Source organism: Homalodisca vitripennis, chromosome 1, assembly GCF_021130785.1.
Source record: "Homalodisca vitripennis isolate AUS2020 chromosome 1, UT_GWSS_2.1, whole genome shotgun sequence".
Classification (NCBI taxonomy): Eukaryota; Metazoa; Arthropoda; class Insecta; order Hemiptera; family Cicadellidae; genus Homalodisca; species Homalodisca vitripennis.
Window position 1 is genome coordinate 189,246,318 of NC_060207.1, and position 15,521 is coordinate 189,261,838.

At 31.8% G+C, this 15,521-nt stretch overlaps 1 protein-coding gene across 2 annotated transcripts in view; it reads left to right on the forward strand.

Moving 5' to 3' along the window:
* Nucleotides 1-348: 348 nt before the first annotated feature.
* LOC124352939 (intraflagellar transport protein 56) overlaps nt 349-15,521 on the forward strand; it is a 46,342-nt gene continuing 31,169 nt past the window's right edge. Inside the window, exons 1-5 of one of the 2 annotated variants that reach the window (XM_046802673.1) lie at nt 349-477; nt 1,676-1,804; nt 5,005-5,199; nt 10,921-11,129; nt 12,611-12,697. In XM_046802673.1, coding sequence (XP_046658629.1) covers nt 475-477; nt 1,676-1,804; nt 5,005-5,199; nt 10,921-11,129; nt 12,611-12,697 — 623 coding nt within the window. In that variant the 5' untranslated portion in view covers nt 349-474. The remainder of the gene's footprint in view (nt 478-1,675; nt 1,805-5,004; nt 5,200-10,920; nt 11,130-12,610; nt 12,698-15,521) is intronic. The other variant, XM_046802674.1, reaches the window with a different exon arrangement.

Sequence of the window (15,521 nt, forward strand, 5' to 3'; positions counted from 1 at the left end):
CTATATCGTGTTTATAACAGCATAGTATGAGAAATATCATTGGAAGTCTGCCAGTTTTTTTTTTTTTTTTTTTTTTTTTTTTTTTTTTAATTTATGATTAAAGTAAAGACCCTCAATAATAGTTTTAATATCAGTGCTATCGTAAGAAACTAATATTCTATATTTATGTGAAATTTAAACATCAAATATCAATCCAGCCTAAGAGCATTAAACTGTAGTATATTTTCAAAACCCAGGCTTGCAATGGTATGTATCATACTACTATAACTTTTTTTATGGAAAAACATTACGTAGTGTTTATAGATTCTTCTATGGCAAGAAGCAAGTTGCCATGGTAACGTAATCAAAACAAACAGAATACGCGTACTATAATTTCTACACTACTTATTATTTTTCTTATATCTTTATTAAGTTGTACAATTAATCAATGTTACATATTCCTATTTCGCTATAACTGATAAGAAATATATCAAAATGGTGAGTACCAAATAATTTATTTACTTTCTATGAAAATGTTACCCCTTGACGGTTATGACCGTAGGACCTACAGAGAGTTGTTATCTTTTCACAACTGACAGGTTTCCCCACAGTCTCCATCAGAAATATATAGCCATAGTAGCTATGCTTTTAAATAGTTATTCCAGTATTAAATTAATTGACTGAAATAATAGGGGATACTTTTTACAGCTTCAAACGGTTCTTTATGTAGGCAGGAACATTTTCTTTAGGGGTGGCAGCCTGTGGGTAGTGGAGGAAAGGCTTTCATTTTACAGGTGTTCTAGTGCTTCTTTATCATGCTAAAGCAATCTAAAGTTATTGACTTTTAGAATTTATTTAATTATAACACAGTATTATCTTTTAATTCAATTTATTTACTAGTTCATTGAAAGAAATATTTACTTTTTAAACCTATGTTTAGTAAAAAAGAGGTGTGATTTCGAAGTTATTTTTTGATAAATGACTAGAAGGGCGAGGATATGATAATTATAAGCTATTGAAGATTCAGGGGAGATAGTTGTTGGGGGTAAGGAAAACGTGTTCAGCAAATCCATGATTGTAATTAAATCTGAAAAAAAATTCTGGACTTGCTGAAGTTTGTCTGACACCTAAAACTCAGTCTATAGAACAAGTGCTGATACAACTAGCTTGGCTTCCTAACAGGTCACATCAAACTACAACACATAGCATGACTTAAATAAAATCCTGCCCATCCAAAAATTCCAACACACTTCTTTATGTAAAACTAAACACCTTCTATTTATTAGATGGTGTATAATGCTTAAAATAATGTTAACGAAACATTTTCTCTGAAAATATTTATAAATTATTTATAAAGACAAGCATGCTGAATTTCATTCTTAAAATCCACTATACTAATTTTTTTCTAAACAGTGTTAATTTATTTTAGCATACAATAAAAATAAAATCTAATTTAAAAAAAGAAGTTTTAGAGAAATGCAGTTTGTGCCATTGTGTTAAACAGTAAACAACTATAGGATGAAATATTTCCGCAGAAAACTAACATTTTATATTTTTAACCATCACAATACAAAAATGTGTACCGTAGACAGCGGAGACACTTATATGGATATGTTATAATAACTCATTCCCAATTTCTTCTTTCATTAAGTACAACTTCTGCTAGCCATTATCAGTATTTCTTTTTAAATTACAGATCTTATCTCGGATGAAACCAGCTGTTGGAGCTGGACCATCAGACCAACAAAGTAATTCAAAACAGGTTCCAACTTTAGAGGAATTTCTCGAGAGACGTGACTATACTGGAGCTATAACTATTTTGGAAGTAAGTATAGGTATTTGAATAGATACTAGCCTAATATGTAAACAATTAAAATTTGTACGAATAATATTCCAAAGCAATTAGCACCCTAAACGGTTACTTGTTTGTGCTACATCAGTTTATTTACAAAGTGAACAATTGTCATCTTATTCAGTTGTGTTTATTGTATTTAATTTACAGAATTTATTGTATTTAAGTAAAAATTGATCTACAGATAATAAAAACATCTTGCCATTTACAACCAAATTTTACTTGTTTCTGGAACTGATTACTCACCTCAGTGAAAAATTCCTTGGCTATGGGCTGATGAGATCTATGCTGTGCAGTTAGTTCATTACATAATGAGTAAGCAGTACTCAACTACACATCCAAATAATCTTCATAAAATTCCAATAATGCAGTCAATGTGCTATGAAAAGAACAACTATATATATATATTGTACTATAGAGTAAATTTATTCTTTTTAGTGTTAATACTACCAGTACTTTAGTGTAAATATAACCAAAATTAACAATACTATACAATTATTACAAATACTTTACTAAACACAGATTTACAATTTTAAAAATTGGTTTGATTAAACTTAAGTAATTAAATTTTTATGGGAGTAAATTAGGTAAGAAAAGTTATCTTTATAAATTACTAGCTGTTTCCCGCGGCTTTGCACGCTTTTCGTAAGCTTTGCCCGTGTATGTGAACTTCTGGTTTAATTGAATTATATTTACAACGCCGATGTAGAGTTTGCCTTGTTGCCACGATCAAGAAAATATGTTTGTTTATAGCCATTGTGCACGTACATGTACTTTATTATAAAGTGGTATAACACTAAAACTTTAAGTTCAATCAGAAATATACATAATAACTTAGCGCCTTCAAATAGTGTTTGGCTATGTAATATACGTAACTGTCTCGTAATTGCAGTTTATAGTGTGCAGGCGCTTTGAAACCTTTTATCTTTTGCAGCGCCGCTTGGTGGTGAGTTACATCAATGGATATAGCTTATAAACCTTCTCCGTGGAAAAATACGTGTACATACAAATGTTCATAATGGTCTGTCTAATATTTTGCGATTCCATAAAGGACAAACACACAAACATTCATTTTTATATACAGTATATATAGAAGTAAAACTGATAAAAGTATATATCAGCTTATTTCAAAGATTTATGTAATAAATAAATATTTAAATTGAGAACATAACTTAAATTTATGTGAAACAAGAGCTTAGTTAACCATCTTTTTATAGCTTTACTCTTTATTCTTAAAGCACGGCGTATGCGTAAAACTGTTTAATACTTAAGGTTGTTCTTTTGGGGTGTAGCTCAAGGTTGTTTCACTATATCCAGTTCTTAAGGGATTTTGTAACCTGATGTTTCATGTGGAACATTTCAAAATATAATCCCCTGGCTAAGTATTCTTTCAGTTGATTTACAAATACCTGATTTTTTCATATGTAGAGAATAAGATTTTTTTAAATGGAATGGTAAGTAAATTAAGAAGTGGCCTTTCAATGTAAGAATGCCTCTACTTGAATGAACTAAGCAGAGCATTCTTATTGTTCCAATCCCTAATTGTTGTGGATTGAAACATCAATCACAGCTTTTGGAGATAAGAGATGTCTATTTAAAGGACTAAAATAACACAAATCTCAAATATATATATATATATATATATATGTATATATATATATATATATATATATATATATATATATATATATATATATATATACATCTAATTCTTGATTGAAACAAAATATCTCTACCCAATTGGAGAGTATCTCTGGAAGCAAATGAGGAAATTTCAAATGACTATTTGTAACATATTGTACAAAGGGGTGAATTTCGCACCACAAAAGTGTTAATAATCTAGCACTCTGTTGGTATCTAGCAAGGGATAAATCTAAATTCCTTGTCTTGCTTTAATAAAGTAAACTTATAAGGCGGTTCCAATATATGAGATTGGAGGAGACTCTAGGACTGAATGATTCATACATCTGGAAGTTTTGTTATAAAGAAGAGTCAGCAAAAAAAATAACCTCAGGAAGTTTGTATAATTTCACTGTAATACGCTACTGAATGAGAGTTGAAAGTTGAGGAGTAAAAAAGATCTGTATTTGCTGTGGAAAACTTTACAATGAACTCTAAGTAATACATATTATTAATCACAATAATATTGTTTATTTCCTGTAAAATTTTGCTAAAAAGTAAAGCACCATTGTAAAGCAAATTATTTGCTCTTGTCTTTAAACTTACTGCTACTTCTCTTTTTAGATAACGTTGAATTAACGATAAAAGGTATGTTCTACTATATACATTTTAATGGATTTGGGTAATTGTTGAATACAACTATACAGCAATTTAATAATATTTTAGAAAATCCTCTGTATTTTTCTACAGTAAGTATGTTGAAAAAACAATGCATCTAATTGAAATAATTTTGTGTATATTTCTTGATTAAAATTGGAATTTTAAAAACATAATTCATATTATTTAAAACTTTTTACTCATTTTGTATCAGGTTAAACAAAACTTATTTACAGAATTTTAAAACTAAAATTAATAATCAAACTTTGATGGTGAAAATAGTAAATGGCGGTAATTGGAGCAGAATCGACTATATCGCTGTGATCTTTGTGTTGTTGGGGATGGTGAGGACAGACCTAGTGGAACTACCACTAAATAAGAGCAACATAAGAAGCATAAGAGTGAATAAACTGGTTTAAAGGTCATTTATAAACATTTGGCAAAACTTTGTAAAGACAAGCATTGGCGCTAAAAGTAATCAATAATAAATATTTAAGTGTGAATTTCAAAGGTGTTAAAAGTTTATAATCATTACACTTAATATGGCCATAATGATATGTTAAATCACATTTGATACTGACTTGATCTAATTTGGCTCAAATTTAAATACACTTGATCTAAACGTGATCAAGATTTAAAACATATTTTTTCCCTAATTCATATTTAAGAAGAATTTGATTGAAATTCTTATGTAATATATCACAATTTTGTTTTAAAATCTGATCCAATATCTTAAAAAACATATGAAGTACCGTAAGCCTTTTGTGAGAAAAATTGTTTATCTCAATGATTTTGTCAATTCAGTTGACAAGGATTGTGAGTCTTAAAAAACAAAACCTATCTGACTATCAATGAAGGGTTTAACCTTCTTATCATACATACAATTCTTGTTACAGTTTGATCAGAGCAGTGGAAAAGGTACAGAAATGACAAACCGTTGGCTAGGCTACTGTGCGTTCCATCTTGGAGATTACCAACGAGCTCTGACCATCTACCAGTCCCTCAGTCGGTCCAAGGATGCTCCTGAGGATTTGCAGACTAATCTTGCTTGCTGTTACTTCTTTCTCGGAATGTACCCACAAAGCGAAAAGGTTGTGAAATTGAAATGAGTTGTTAGAACATATAGAAAAATTCGTAAGTTTGTCACATAGTAATGCACACTTTGTTATCATCATTAATGAAATTACAATCCACATGTTTTAAACCTGCCATGTAAAGTTAATAATTAAATTGCTTGTCTTAGATGTCTATGGAAAAGAGCAGGCATGGTTTAATTCCTATTTAACAAACAGAAAAACAATATGTAGAAATAGAAGGAACAATTTTTTTACAATAAAAGTCAGTATATGAGGGCTCATGGAATATAACTGCATACAATACGGCATGGTGTACCCCAGGGGTCTATCCTGGGTTCTCTATTGTTCTTATGTTACATGGGATGTTTGCCAGAGGGTCATGGAGAGGTTGGATGGTGCCGTGTGTCTGTATGCTGACGATCAAATGTTGTTTTCTGGTCAGATACATGAAAATATTGCCATTTCATCATATATTGGTATAAGTAGGATTAAGGCTTTTTTGACAAAAGGAATCTTTTATTAAATCCAAACAAATCTAATTACATTTTTTTGTACAAAACAATCCAAATTAAATTTCAATTCTGAATTTTTTTTAGACAATGACAGACTGAAACACGTAGATCATACACAATTTCTAGGACTTATAATTAATAAGAATGTAGCTTCGGGTAAACATGTAGATCACATTACTAATAAATTTTCTACTGGTCTATATGCACTGGCACTGTTACAACAAATGGCAAATCTTAGTATTTTAAATACACTTAAATAATATATTCCTCATTGATCCACTCACATTTAGCTTATCGAATAAGCTCTTAAGGAGCAACAACAATAAGGAATTTAGATAGGTTATTGGTCTTACCACATAAATCTTTGAGTCATGAAATATTTAAGATATACAGAATATGAAATATTTTAAAATTTATATACCTTAAATTAGTATTAGTATTTAATTTGATTGAAGTGATGTTATTCTTTGTGCTTTGTACATGTTACAGAGTAAGGTGGTTTATATGTCTATGACTAATGTCTATCAGGTAAAGATACTAATTTGGATATTGTTAAACTGGGATAATTATTTTTATAATCTCATCAATAAACTAACACCAGCCTGTCATGGAAACAAATTAGTTTACTCAGGAACAGTAAAGTTAAATTACAAACCGTATTGTTATATATGGTGTCCATAACTTACTCTATTAAACATTATCATTTGATTTTTAAGGTAAACATGAATAAGAAATGTCATACAAAGTATAGTCCTATCTGGCTGAACATTTTGTTACCAAGTTTATTTTAAAATAATAATACAATAATAAAGGTTTTATTGAACCCAATCTCTTATTTAAATAAAGTACTCTAATAGAGTTATTAATGTTGTTTTAATGCTGATTTTAACTAAATTTATCTAAGAAATAATAATTTTTGTTAGTAAAAATTCTATAAGATATATAGTACCTTTCTTAATTTCTGTTTTAATGACTAAAACTAAAGGCATGGTAGTGGAAACGTTTGAGACTAAACTTTAAACCTTATATCAAAGTACAGGAAGTTGTACACACATAAATTGAGGCCATGAGATGCCAAGTGGGATAAGTGCACTTTTCAATATTTGGAGATAAATGTGTTTAAAGAGTATTTTACGCCGCAGAACTTTAATTTTTATTTGATTGAAAATATATTTTGGTAGTCATTTGTCTATGTTATTTAGATAATTTTGACATAAAAATCAACTCAGAAAATCAGTATTTTGATTTATATTACCGTTTTATTTACTTCAGGGCATCACTTACTCCACTTGGCTTCTTATTAACAAGTACTTACCCCACTTGGCTTTTTTAATTATTGTTATTTCAGATCAGGTGCCCAGTAACTGTTGCCCACATCTGTTTCTACATCACATCGACAATTATCTGTAAATCAGTTTTTTAAGGAATACATTACTCTTGGAAATAAGAATCAACAAATTTTTCTGAGAAAATAACATTTATTTGTGATATAAAGTGAAATTATACATTTAAATTTAATTGATGACAACTTAAGTTCAATATGTTACATGATGCTTTCATCTTCAGACTCCATTACATTATCAAATTCAATTTCCTCGTTTTCAAGGGGTTCATTTGTCTCCTTTGAAAATCCAGCCTGAGTTGGTGTTCGGCGAGTAGTTGGCTTAGTTACTTACACGTTCACCTTTCTTAAGATGTGGTAGATTGATGTAAAAATCATGGTGAATCGGGGTATGAAAAGGTAGAAGGCTTTGCAGGTCAATGTACTTTATGTACTGAATTTTGTTTTTTTTGTCTGTTGATTCCAAGTGGACTGCTGCTTCTTTGTTATTGACTATGTTTTTAGCAGCAATATTCATTTTATCAAAACAAACAGTTTCTGTTACCACAGAAGAAACTATAAAAAAGAGTGAATGGTTGGTCTTTTCTGAATTTTAAGGCCAATGAAATTTACTGATTCCTACTATATCTTTGACAAAAAAAGGCAATATTGGCTGCAAATTAATAAAATCTTCATCTGCCATTTTGACTACCTACCATGAAACTTTTTACTACTCTTTGCGATGATCTCACTCCAGTGAAGAGGAATAAAAATCTCTCTTGAGTTGTATCTCTTGGCCTTCTCGATCACACCGAAGTCCCAATCACATTCCATTAAAGGAATGACCCGGAACAAAGAACTTATGGTCAACCAATTTAATATTTGTTGATTGTGTTAACCATGACCAAGAACTTTACAGTCAGAGAGCTCTTATTTTGTCCCCCACAGTTGTCACTGAAAGCGATGATATGATTAACTGTAGGGGCAAACAGTTTACAAACTTTAATATGAAAGAAGCAATTGCTAGGCAGCCTCTAGAATATTGGCTTTCATCCCACATGAACATAGTTTGCTTCTCCTGTACATGCATTGTGTATGCACAGGTTATATGTCCACAATTGCCGACAGTAATATACTTTACTACATTGCAGAACTGGTGTTGGTAATGTTTTTTGGAGATCAAAGACTATGACAACTTTGGACTCATCTTGATTTAATAATGTCACTGCTTCTTCTTTTGCTTTACGCGCACTTTCAGCTTTTCTAAGGTGCAATTCCTTCTTGGTGAGAAGCTCAGATTTCTGACCAGGAGTTTTTGCATGATCGATTTGATTTTTTCAATAAGTCACATGTGTTACAAGTGTCAGTGCTGGGTTTTTGTATTTGAAGCTGTAATTGAATTTAGTGTTAAAAATGTAACGATAAAAGCTTTCTTTTACAGAAGTTTATTGTTTTCTTGGCACTGTTCTTTATACTTATTGTACATCAACTTCAAGTTTAAACTTGAATCTAAATAGCGCACATGCGGATTTTTGTTACGAGAATAGTGACTTGTGTAAACTGGAAAGGACCGAATGTGACCTATTACCTCATCAACTTTATCATCAGGTAATTTATTACCTGGTATAGCTTTACCTCTCAAATCCTTTGGAGAGACTCCAGCACCTGTACTTTGTAGCTTTTTTTGAACAACATAATCCAGCCGTCGATTAGATATGTCAAGAGTTTTTACAAAGAACTTTTTGCCAAACTCTTATCCCCCCAAAACTGTACTGAACGCTCACATTCTTACTTTTTTTTGCATTAAGTTTTTTTCTAACTACTTCATTTGTAGCAACTGAATTGAACAGGAAAGATGTTTGTAAATTCCAGTTATCAAGTGCCCAGTATTCATTGAAAATCTGAGACCGTTGTTCATCAATTAAACTTATCATTACAGCCATACCTGCACTGATGAACATACTCAGTTATTTTTTTTCGGCTGCATGAAGTCTACCTTTCCGATCCTTATACTCCAGACCACTATTTCATCAATATGGACGCCCTTTTCCTTTTCCACATCCCTTCTTTACGTTGCCTTTTCCTTGGGCGCTCGATTTCAGCTGGTTCAACGTTAGCTAATTGCTCTCTTCGTCACTGCTGTCGCTTTCTGACGATTCAGGCTCATAGGTCTTGTCTTGATCATACCCATCATCTCCTGGAAGTAGATTTTGGGTATAAATATTTATGTAAGTTATGGTTTATTGAAACTTGTAGGCTAAACTTAAGTATAGCACGGTTTTACTTGTACATATATCAATATAATTTTTTAATTTAAAGCACTGTCTATGGTTTTTTACACACAAATTTAGAATTGAAATTTTTGGTGAAGTATTTAAATTTTTATGTTTATTTTTAAAAACGGTTTTGACTACTTTTATTATAAAACTTTATTAATCCAAAACAGGGTAAATGTTTACTTTAGCTACGGTACTTCGCATGAAATTGTAATTTTCTCTGTGGAAAGTACGTACTTAAAAAGTGCTTAGAAAATCAATAATAAAGAAAAATAATGAGGAAAGACCTAATAATAACGATTCCTGCATGAGGGATAAACCCTCAATGTAAGGAAAACTCCAGATTTTAATTTAAAAATAGTAAAATAAAAGGAAAATAAAAAAATATGAAGCTAACAATAATGTAGCCTACTTTTGTATTAACACTACTGTAGCTAAAGATGACGTTTTAATTACTTTCAATAAGGAAAATCACTGTTTTCATGCGAAGTAGCTAAAGTAAACTTTTACCTAAAAAATAAAAGCAACAGAGAAAGTTTAAGCATAAGTAACGTAATTGGTTCATAGTTCATGGCTAAAATAGTCTGTGTTGGTCAGATTTGTAAATTTGGACTAACCTTTAATAAGTATGCAAATAAAGCTTTTGCCTTAAAACCAGATATTTATGGCCATTGAATCTCTATCTCACCAATTTATCTTTTGAGGTTATACTAAATATTTTAGAAGAAAATATTTTATAACCAAGTGCATAACACTCATTTGTTTGCACCAGACGTAATAAAGTTACAATTAAAATCATAAAAATGTGTTACCTGGGAACAATGCCTCTTCAGAAGAACTCAAATGCTCCATTTCCAGAAGGTCCATGATTTTGCACAAACTAAGAAATCCAGTCTTGTTTGGAAGCCAACTGAGACATGTGGTACTCACACCACTTGGCTTCTGAAACTTTCTTATCCCACTTGTCCATTAACTGAAATCAGCTGATTGTTGAGATTGTTGTCACAATATCTTCTAGATAGCAGCACTTGTCACTATTTTCACTTATCTCACTTGTCTACCAAATTTTCTATATCTTAAGCTGTGCATTCCTGTGCTGAACTCACTTTGACCAAAAAATGCACTTACCCCACTTGGCATCTCATGGCCTCCAATTAATCTTAGCACTTAGGGATGATAATAATCAATTATTATAACACTAATTTAAAATACTCCTGACATTATTCCTGATACAAATTACTGAATGACTTAAAAATAACACAGTCTTTAAATAAATATAATCTTTATAGCCCTTAACACTTTTTTTAAGTCAACTCAAAATTTCCAAATAAATTTCCTAATAGGAATAGTCTACTTTAACTAGACAACCACAAAATGTTGCTGCCTTGAACTCCCTGATCACGAAATTTTGACCACAAATCTAGCTCCAACAAGTCGCCTGAAGACTCATCTTTATTTCCATCTAACACACAAACTGGATAAAAATATTGTTTTAAACATGATTCCAATACTCCAACAGATTCTAGACTCAGCTCCAGCAAGTCTCCTGAAGACTCGTCTTTTGTTCCATCTAACACACAAACTGGATAAAAATATTGTTTTAAACATGATTCCAATACTCCAACAGATTCTAGACTCAGCTCCAGCAAGTCGCCTGAAGACTCGTCTTTTATTTCATCTAGCACACAAACTGGGTGATGAGAAGAAGTTGATGGAGCATCACCAGCAGCTGCAAGATGTGATAGAGGACCAACTGTCCTTGGCCAGCATACACTACCTACGATCGCACTACCAAGAGGCCATCGACATCTACAAACGCATCCTGCTTGATAACAGGTAAGAACTTGTGTATTTCATAAGCTGATAAGAAATGTGTCTTATTGCCTTCATTGTACCATCCATCGTAGAATTTATGGAAATAAAATCATGCACAGCAATATAAGATATGAAAACCTTTTTTATGCCATAAGCAACTCTTCACCCCACATATTATGGGGTAGGCTTAGTGAATTGCATGAGATTCTTGGTGACATATAGAAATAAAATTCGGACTACTCTAAAAAGATGTGGTCATTTTTTTCACAATATTCAATAATAAGTAGATCAAAGTTTTACATTGAATCCATTAAAAACAGACTATAAACATGATTTTTATTTATTTATTTTCTTACATCAAATTACTGATCATAGCAATACTCATTATCAAAACAAAAATGCCTGATGACACCTCGTTATAAGATACATACTTTTGGGCCTGGAGCAGATAAATGGAATTAAGCATAGGAATGATGATTTCTTCTAATATCCAGTACTGACTTCAGGAATACCAAGGAATCTCACCATAATAAGTATACAAGTAGCAATGCATGAAGATGGCCTTGTTGCACGAATGTTCTTTTTAAATTAATATGCTGTATTTCCAGACATGGTGCAACAAGATAAAATGGAATGTGAAGATGATAATTTATTTCTGTACTATCCTTAATTTCAGGAATGCTTAGAGATGTGTTGTTTTCCATGAAAATATGCTTAGTAACATGGTCCCTGCTAAAGTGCACAATCCTTCGGTCTTTATAGCAAGACATGATCTTTAGGAAGTTTGCAATTTTTTCAATGATCATCACTAACTCCAGAAACACTTGGAGAAGTTAGCATTGTTATGTATGGTGAGTGGCATGGAAATGAAAATACTGTTAATTGTGAACATGTGGTGGTGTAGGTTACGAGAGTTGCAGGCTGATTAACGTGGTTGGACAGAAGGAGGCAAAGGACGCTGGGCAGAAATATACAAGTGGCGTGATGGGAAACTACCAATCAGATTTAATACATAGAGTTCAACATAGAGTAATATACACTAGAACGCTGATTATACTAATATAATATAATATTAATACAAGTACATTACAAGTATCATTACGCTTTTTCATTACACGAGCTGGGTTGCAGACAGTGATATTTTGTTAATCGTCCATTACTGATAACACAAATGTTTGGAACATTAAGTTCAACTAAGAGTGCTGAAAACATCCAAGAATTTTAATGTTTATTTAATTTAATGTCTATGAAATATATAGAAGGGATGGCTATACTCATGATTACAGGTTGTTACTTTTTTTCTCAGTTGAAAAGAATATGAACTATATGTACTACTGACATTTTACACTAAAAAAAGTTTAGGTTGTCACAAGATTGAGGGAAACGGATGTTTTAAAATAAATTCAGCTTATTTCAGTATGAAAATTAAAAATTAATGTTGGAAACTATTCTAATTAATTTTATATGTTTTCTGTTCCATTTCATGTTCCTTTTCCTATCAGTGGCATACTATTCCCCAAACAATTTCCACTCAAGAAGAGAGTTTCTCAGGATGATATCCAGTTACTATCCGTTCTTCGTAGTTTAAAGTTTGTATGACTTGTACGTTTTTATGTAAAACTGTATATACTATTTATTTACCAACTTATACTTAATATACGAGGCAAATTTATAAAGTAAGAGCTGTGTGATCACATGAAAAAATAAATAAACTCATAAGAAACACATTTTATTGGCAAGTTTAGTTAGCTACAAAACTACTTCACTTCTCTACATAATCGCCATTCACCTGTAAGCATTTTTCGTACTTCTGCACCAGTTCTTTACCCACTCTATATAGAAAGTCGCGCCTGAGAGTTTAACTAGTCGACAACACCATTCTTCATTTCCTCTTCGGTTTCAAAAGGTTGTACACCAAGCCACCGTTTCAAGTGCAAGAAGAGGAAGTAGTCGCTTGGTGCAAGTTCAGGACTGTACGGTTGGTGATTAAAGAGCTCCCAACGAAAATCTTGGTTTTGGCAGCAGTATGAGGATACGCATAATCATGAAGGAGAATTACGCCAAATAACAGTTTCCCGTGTCATTTGTTCTAGATCGCATGGCTCAGTTTGTTGATGATTTCGAAGTACAAATCAGCTGTAATTGTTGTCTCATGTTCCATAAAATCTACCAAAAGAACACCCTTTATGTTGCAAAAAATGGTAGCCATCAATTTTTAACTTGTGTACGGAGTTTGGTTAAACTTCTTTTGGTTTTTGGTGAAGATAAGTGTCACCTCTTTATCGATTGCTGTTTTGTTTCTAGATTGATGTAGGGTATCCACATCTTGTCCCCGTCAACAACACCAGAAGACTAAATTATCCATCTTGTTGGTAATGGCCCAAAAACTCTCGTCCATTGGACATTCTTTGCTCTTTATGGTGGTTGGTCAACATTTTCGGTACCCACCTTGCACACAATTTGTGGTATCCGAGGTTTTCCATGACAATATTGTAGACAGTAGTGCTTCCAAGTTGATGTAATTGTTCAGCAAGGCCATTAATCATCAATTGACGATCAGATCACAGTTTTTGGTCTACTTGCGAAAAGATTTCATCGGTCAGGATACTGAGTCTGCCACTCCATTCTTCACCATGTAGATTTGTTCATCCATTTTTTTAAATCACGGCACCATTGTCTAATCTTTCTTTCACTCATAACTGTGGGTCCATAAACTAGGTATAACTCCCGATGAATTTTAGCAGTCAACAATCCTTTTGCACACAAGATTCATATCACAGAACACACTTCATAGTTAACACACATCAACTATTGTCGTGGACATTGTTGTTTGCATGCACGGACAAACAGACGACTTCTGAAGCACAACAAATGCTGCTACAGCTTCGCAATGAATCAGTTGATGATGGTGCAAGAGTAAAACTGTGTTCCAAAGTGCTAATATTTTAATATAATCAAACGGCCTTACTTTACGAATATGCCTCGTAAAACTAGTTTTGTATTTCATTTGTTATAATCCACTATCATAGTTTTGCATAAACCAAGAAATCCAGGCATATGTTTTTCAGTTTATAGTTCAACATATACAATAAAATATTTAAATTGGTTTGGAATGGGCAATAGCTGTACATTTCAATTGTATTTTACATTGGTTATAATTAAATGGCATTAATTTTGTTACTTGGTTCGTAAAGAAGTCACATACACTTTTATCAATAATTACTCATTGATTAAAGACATAATGTGTGATAAAGCTTGAATTATTATTATATTAACATTAGTAATCTGAATATTTCAGTTTATCATGTGTGTTTTAAAGGAAGAGGCAATATTTTGTACTAACACTGTGTATGTGGTTTTCAGGCTTTATAAAGACTACTATTTATATTGTTCTTTTTTTATAAATTGTTAAAAGTATTTTTAAAATACAGAAACTGAAAGTATATAAAAAAATTTAATTGGGATATTAAAATCAAGGTATTAGAATTTTTCGTTCTTGTACATCAGTTACCATAAACAAAGGGTCAAAAATATTTCTTTAACCCTCATCAATGTGCATGCTCATTTGTAATAAGTTATTTTGTGAGCAGTTATTCACTATTTAATAATTCATATATTTAATAAAAGTAAGAAATAAAATTTTAAGGAAATATTTGAACTAACTGGTTTATAATATTAATGATGATTAATAACTATCACTGTATTATTTAACCGTTTTCTGAACCCAGATTTTTAAAACCAAATAAATAATCCAAATTTAATTAAATGAAAGTCATTTTAATAGTATTAATTATTTTAAGCAAAAAATTAGCTTGTACTAAATAATAATATAATGATGCAAGACGATGATACATCTCATAATAATTACTCGTATTTAATTCTTTTTCGTTTATACCATTTAGTCTAGTGATAATATACTCATTCCACAGTTCACATGAACCTATTATGTAATAAACTTACTCAACACCAAAAAAAACAAGAGGATAAGGAAAACTTGCTCTAAAAAGTGAAGTAAGGGTGTGGCTGCAGGAAGTATCTAGCACTGAATATGTATGTGGCTCTTTGGTACTACCGTCTGAATTAGTATGACATGTCACAAGAAGTGATGTAACATTGTTGCTGCATGAAGTATCTGGCCTGGATCATGTATGTGGCTCTTTGCTACCACAAGCTGGATTATTACGACTTGTCACAAGAAGTGATGTAACATTGTGGCTGCATGAAGTATCTGGCACTGAATGTGTAAGTGGCTTTTTGGTACTACAATCTGGATTAGTATGACGTGTCACAAGAAGTGACGTAATATTGTGGCTGCAGGAAGTATCTGGCACTGAATGTGTAAGTGGCTTTTTGGTACTACAATCTGGATTAGTATGACGTGTCACAAAAAGTGATGTAAGTTTGGTTGCAGGG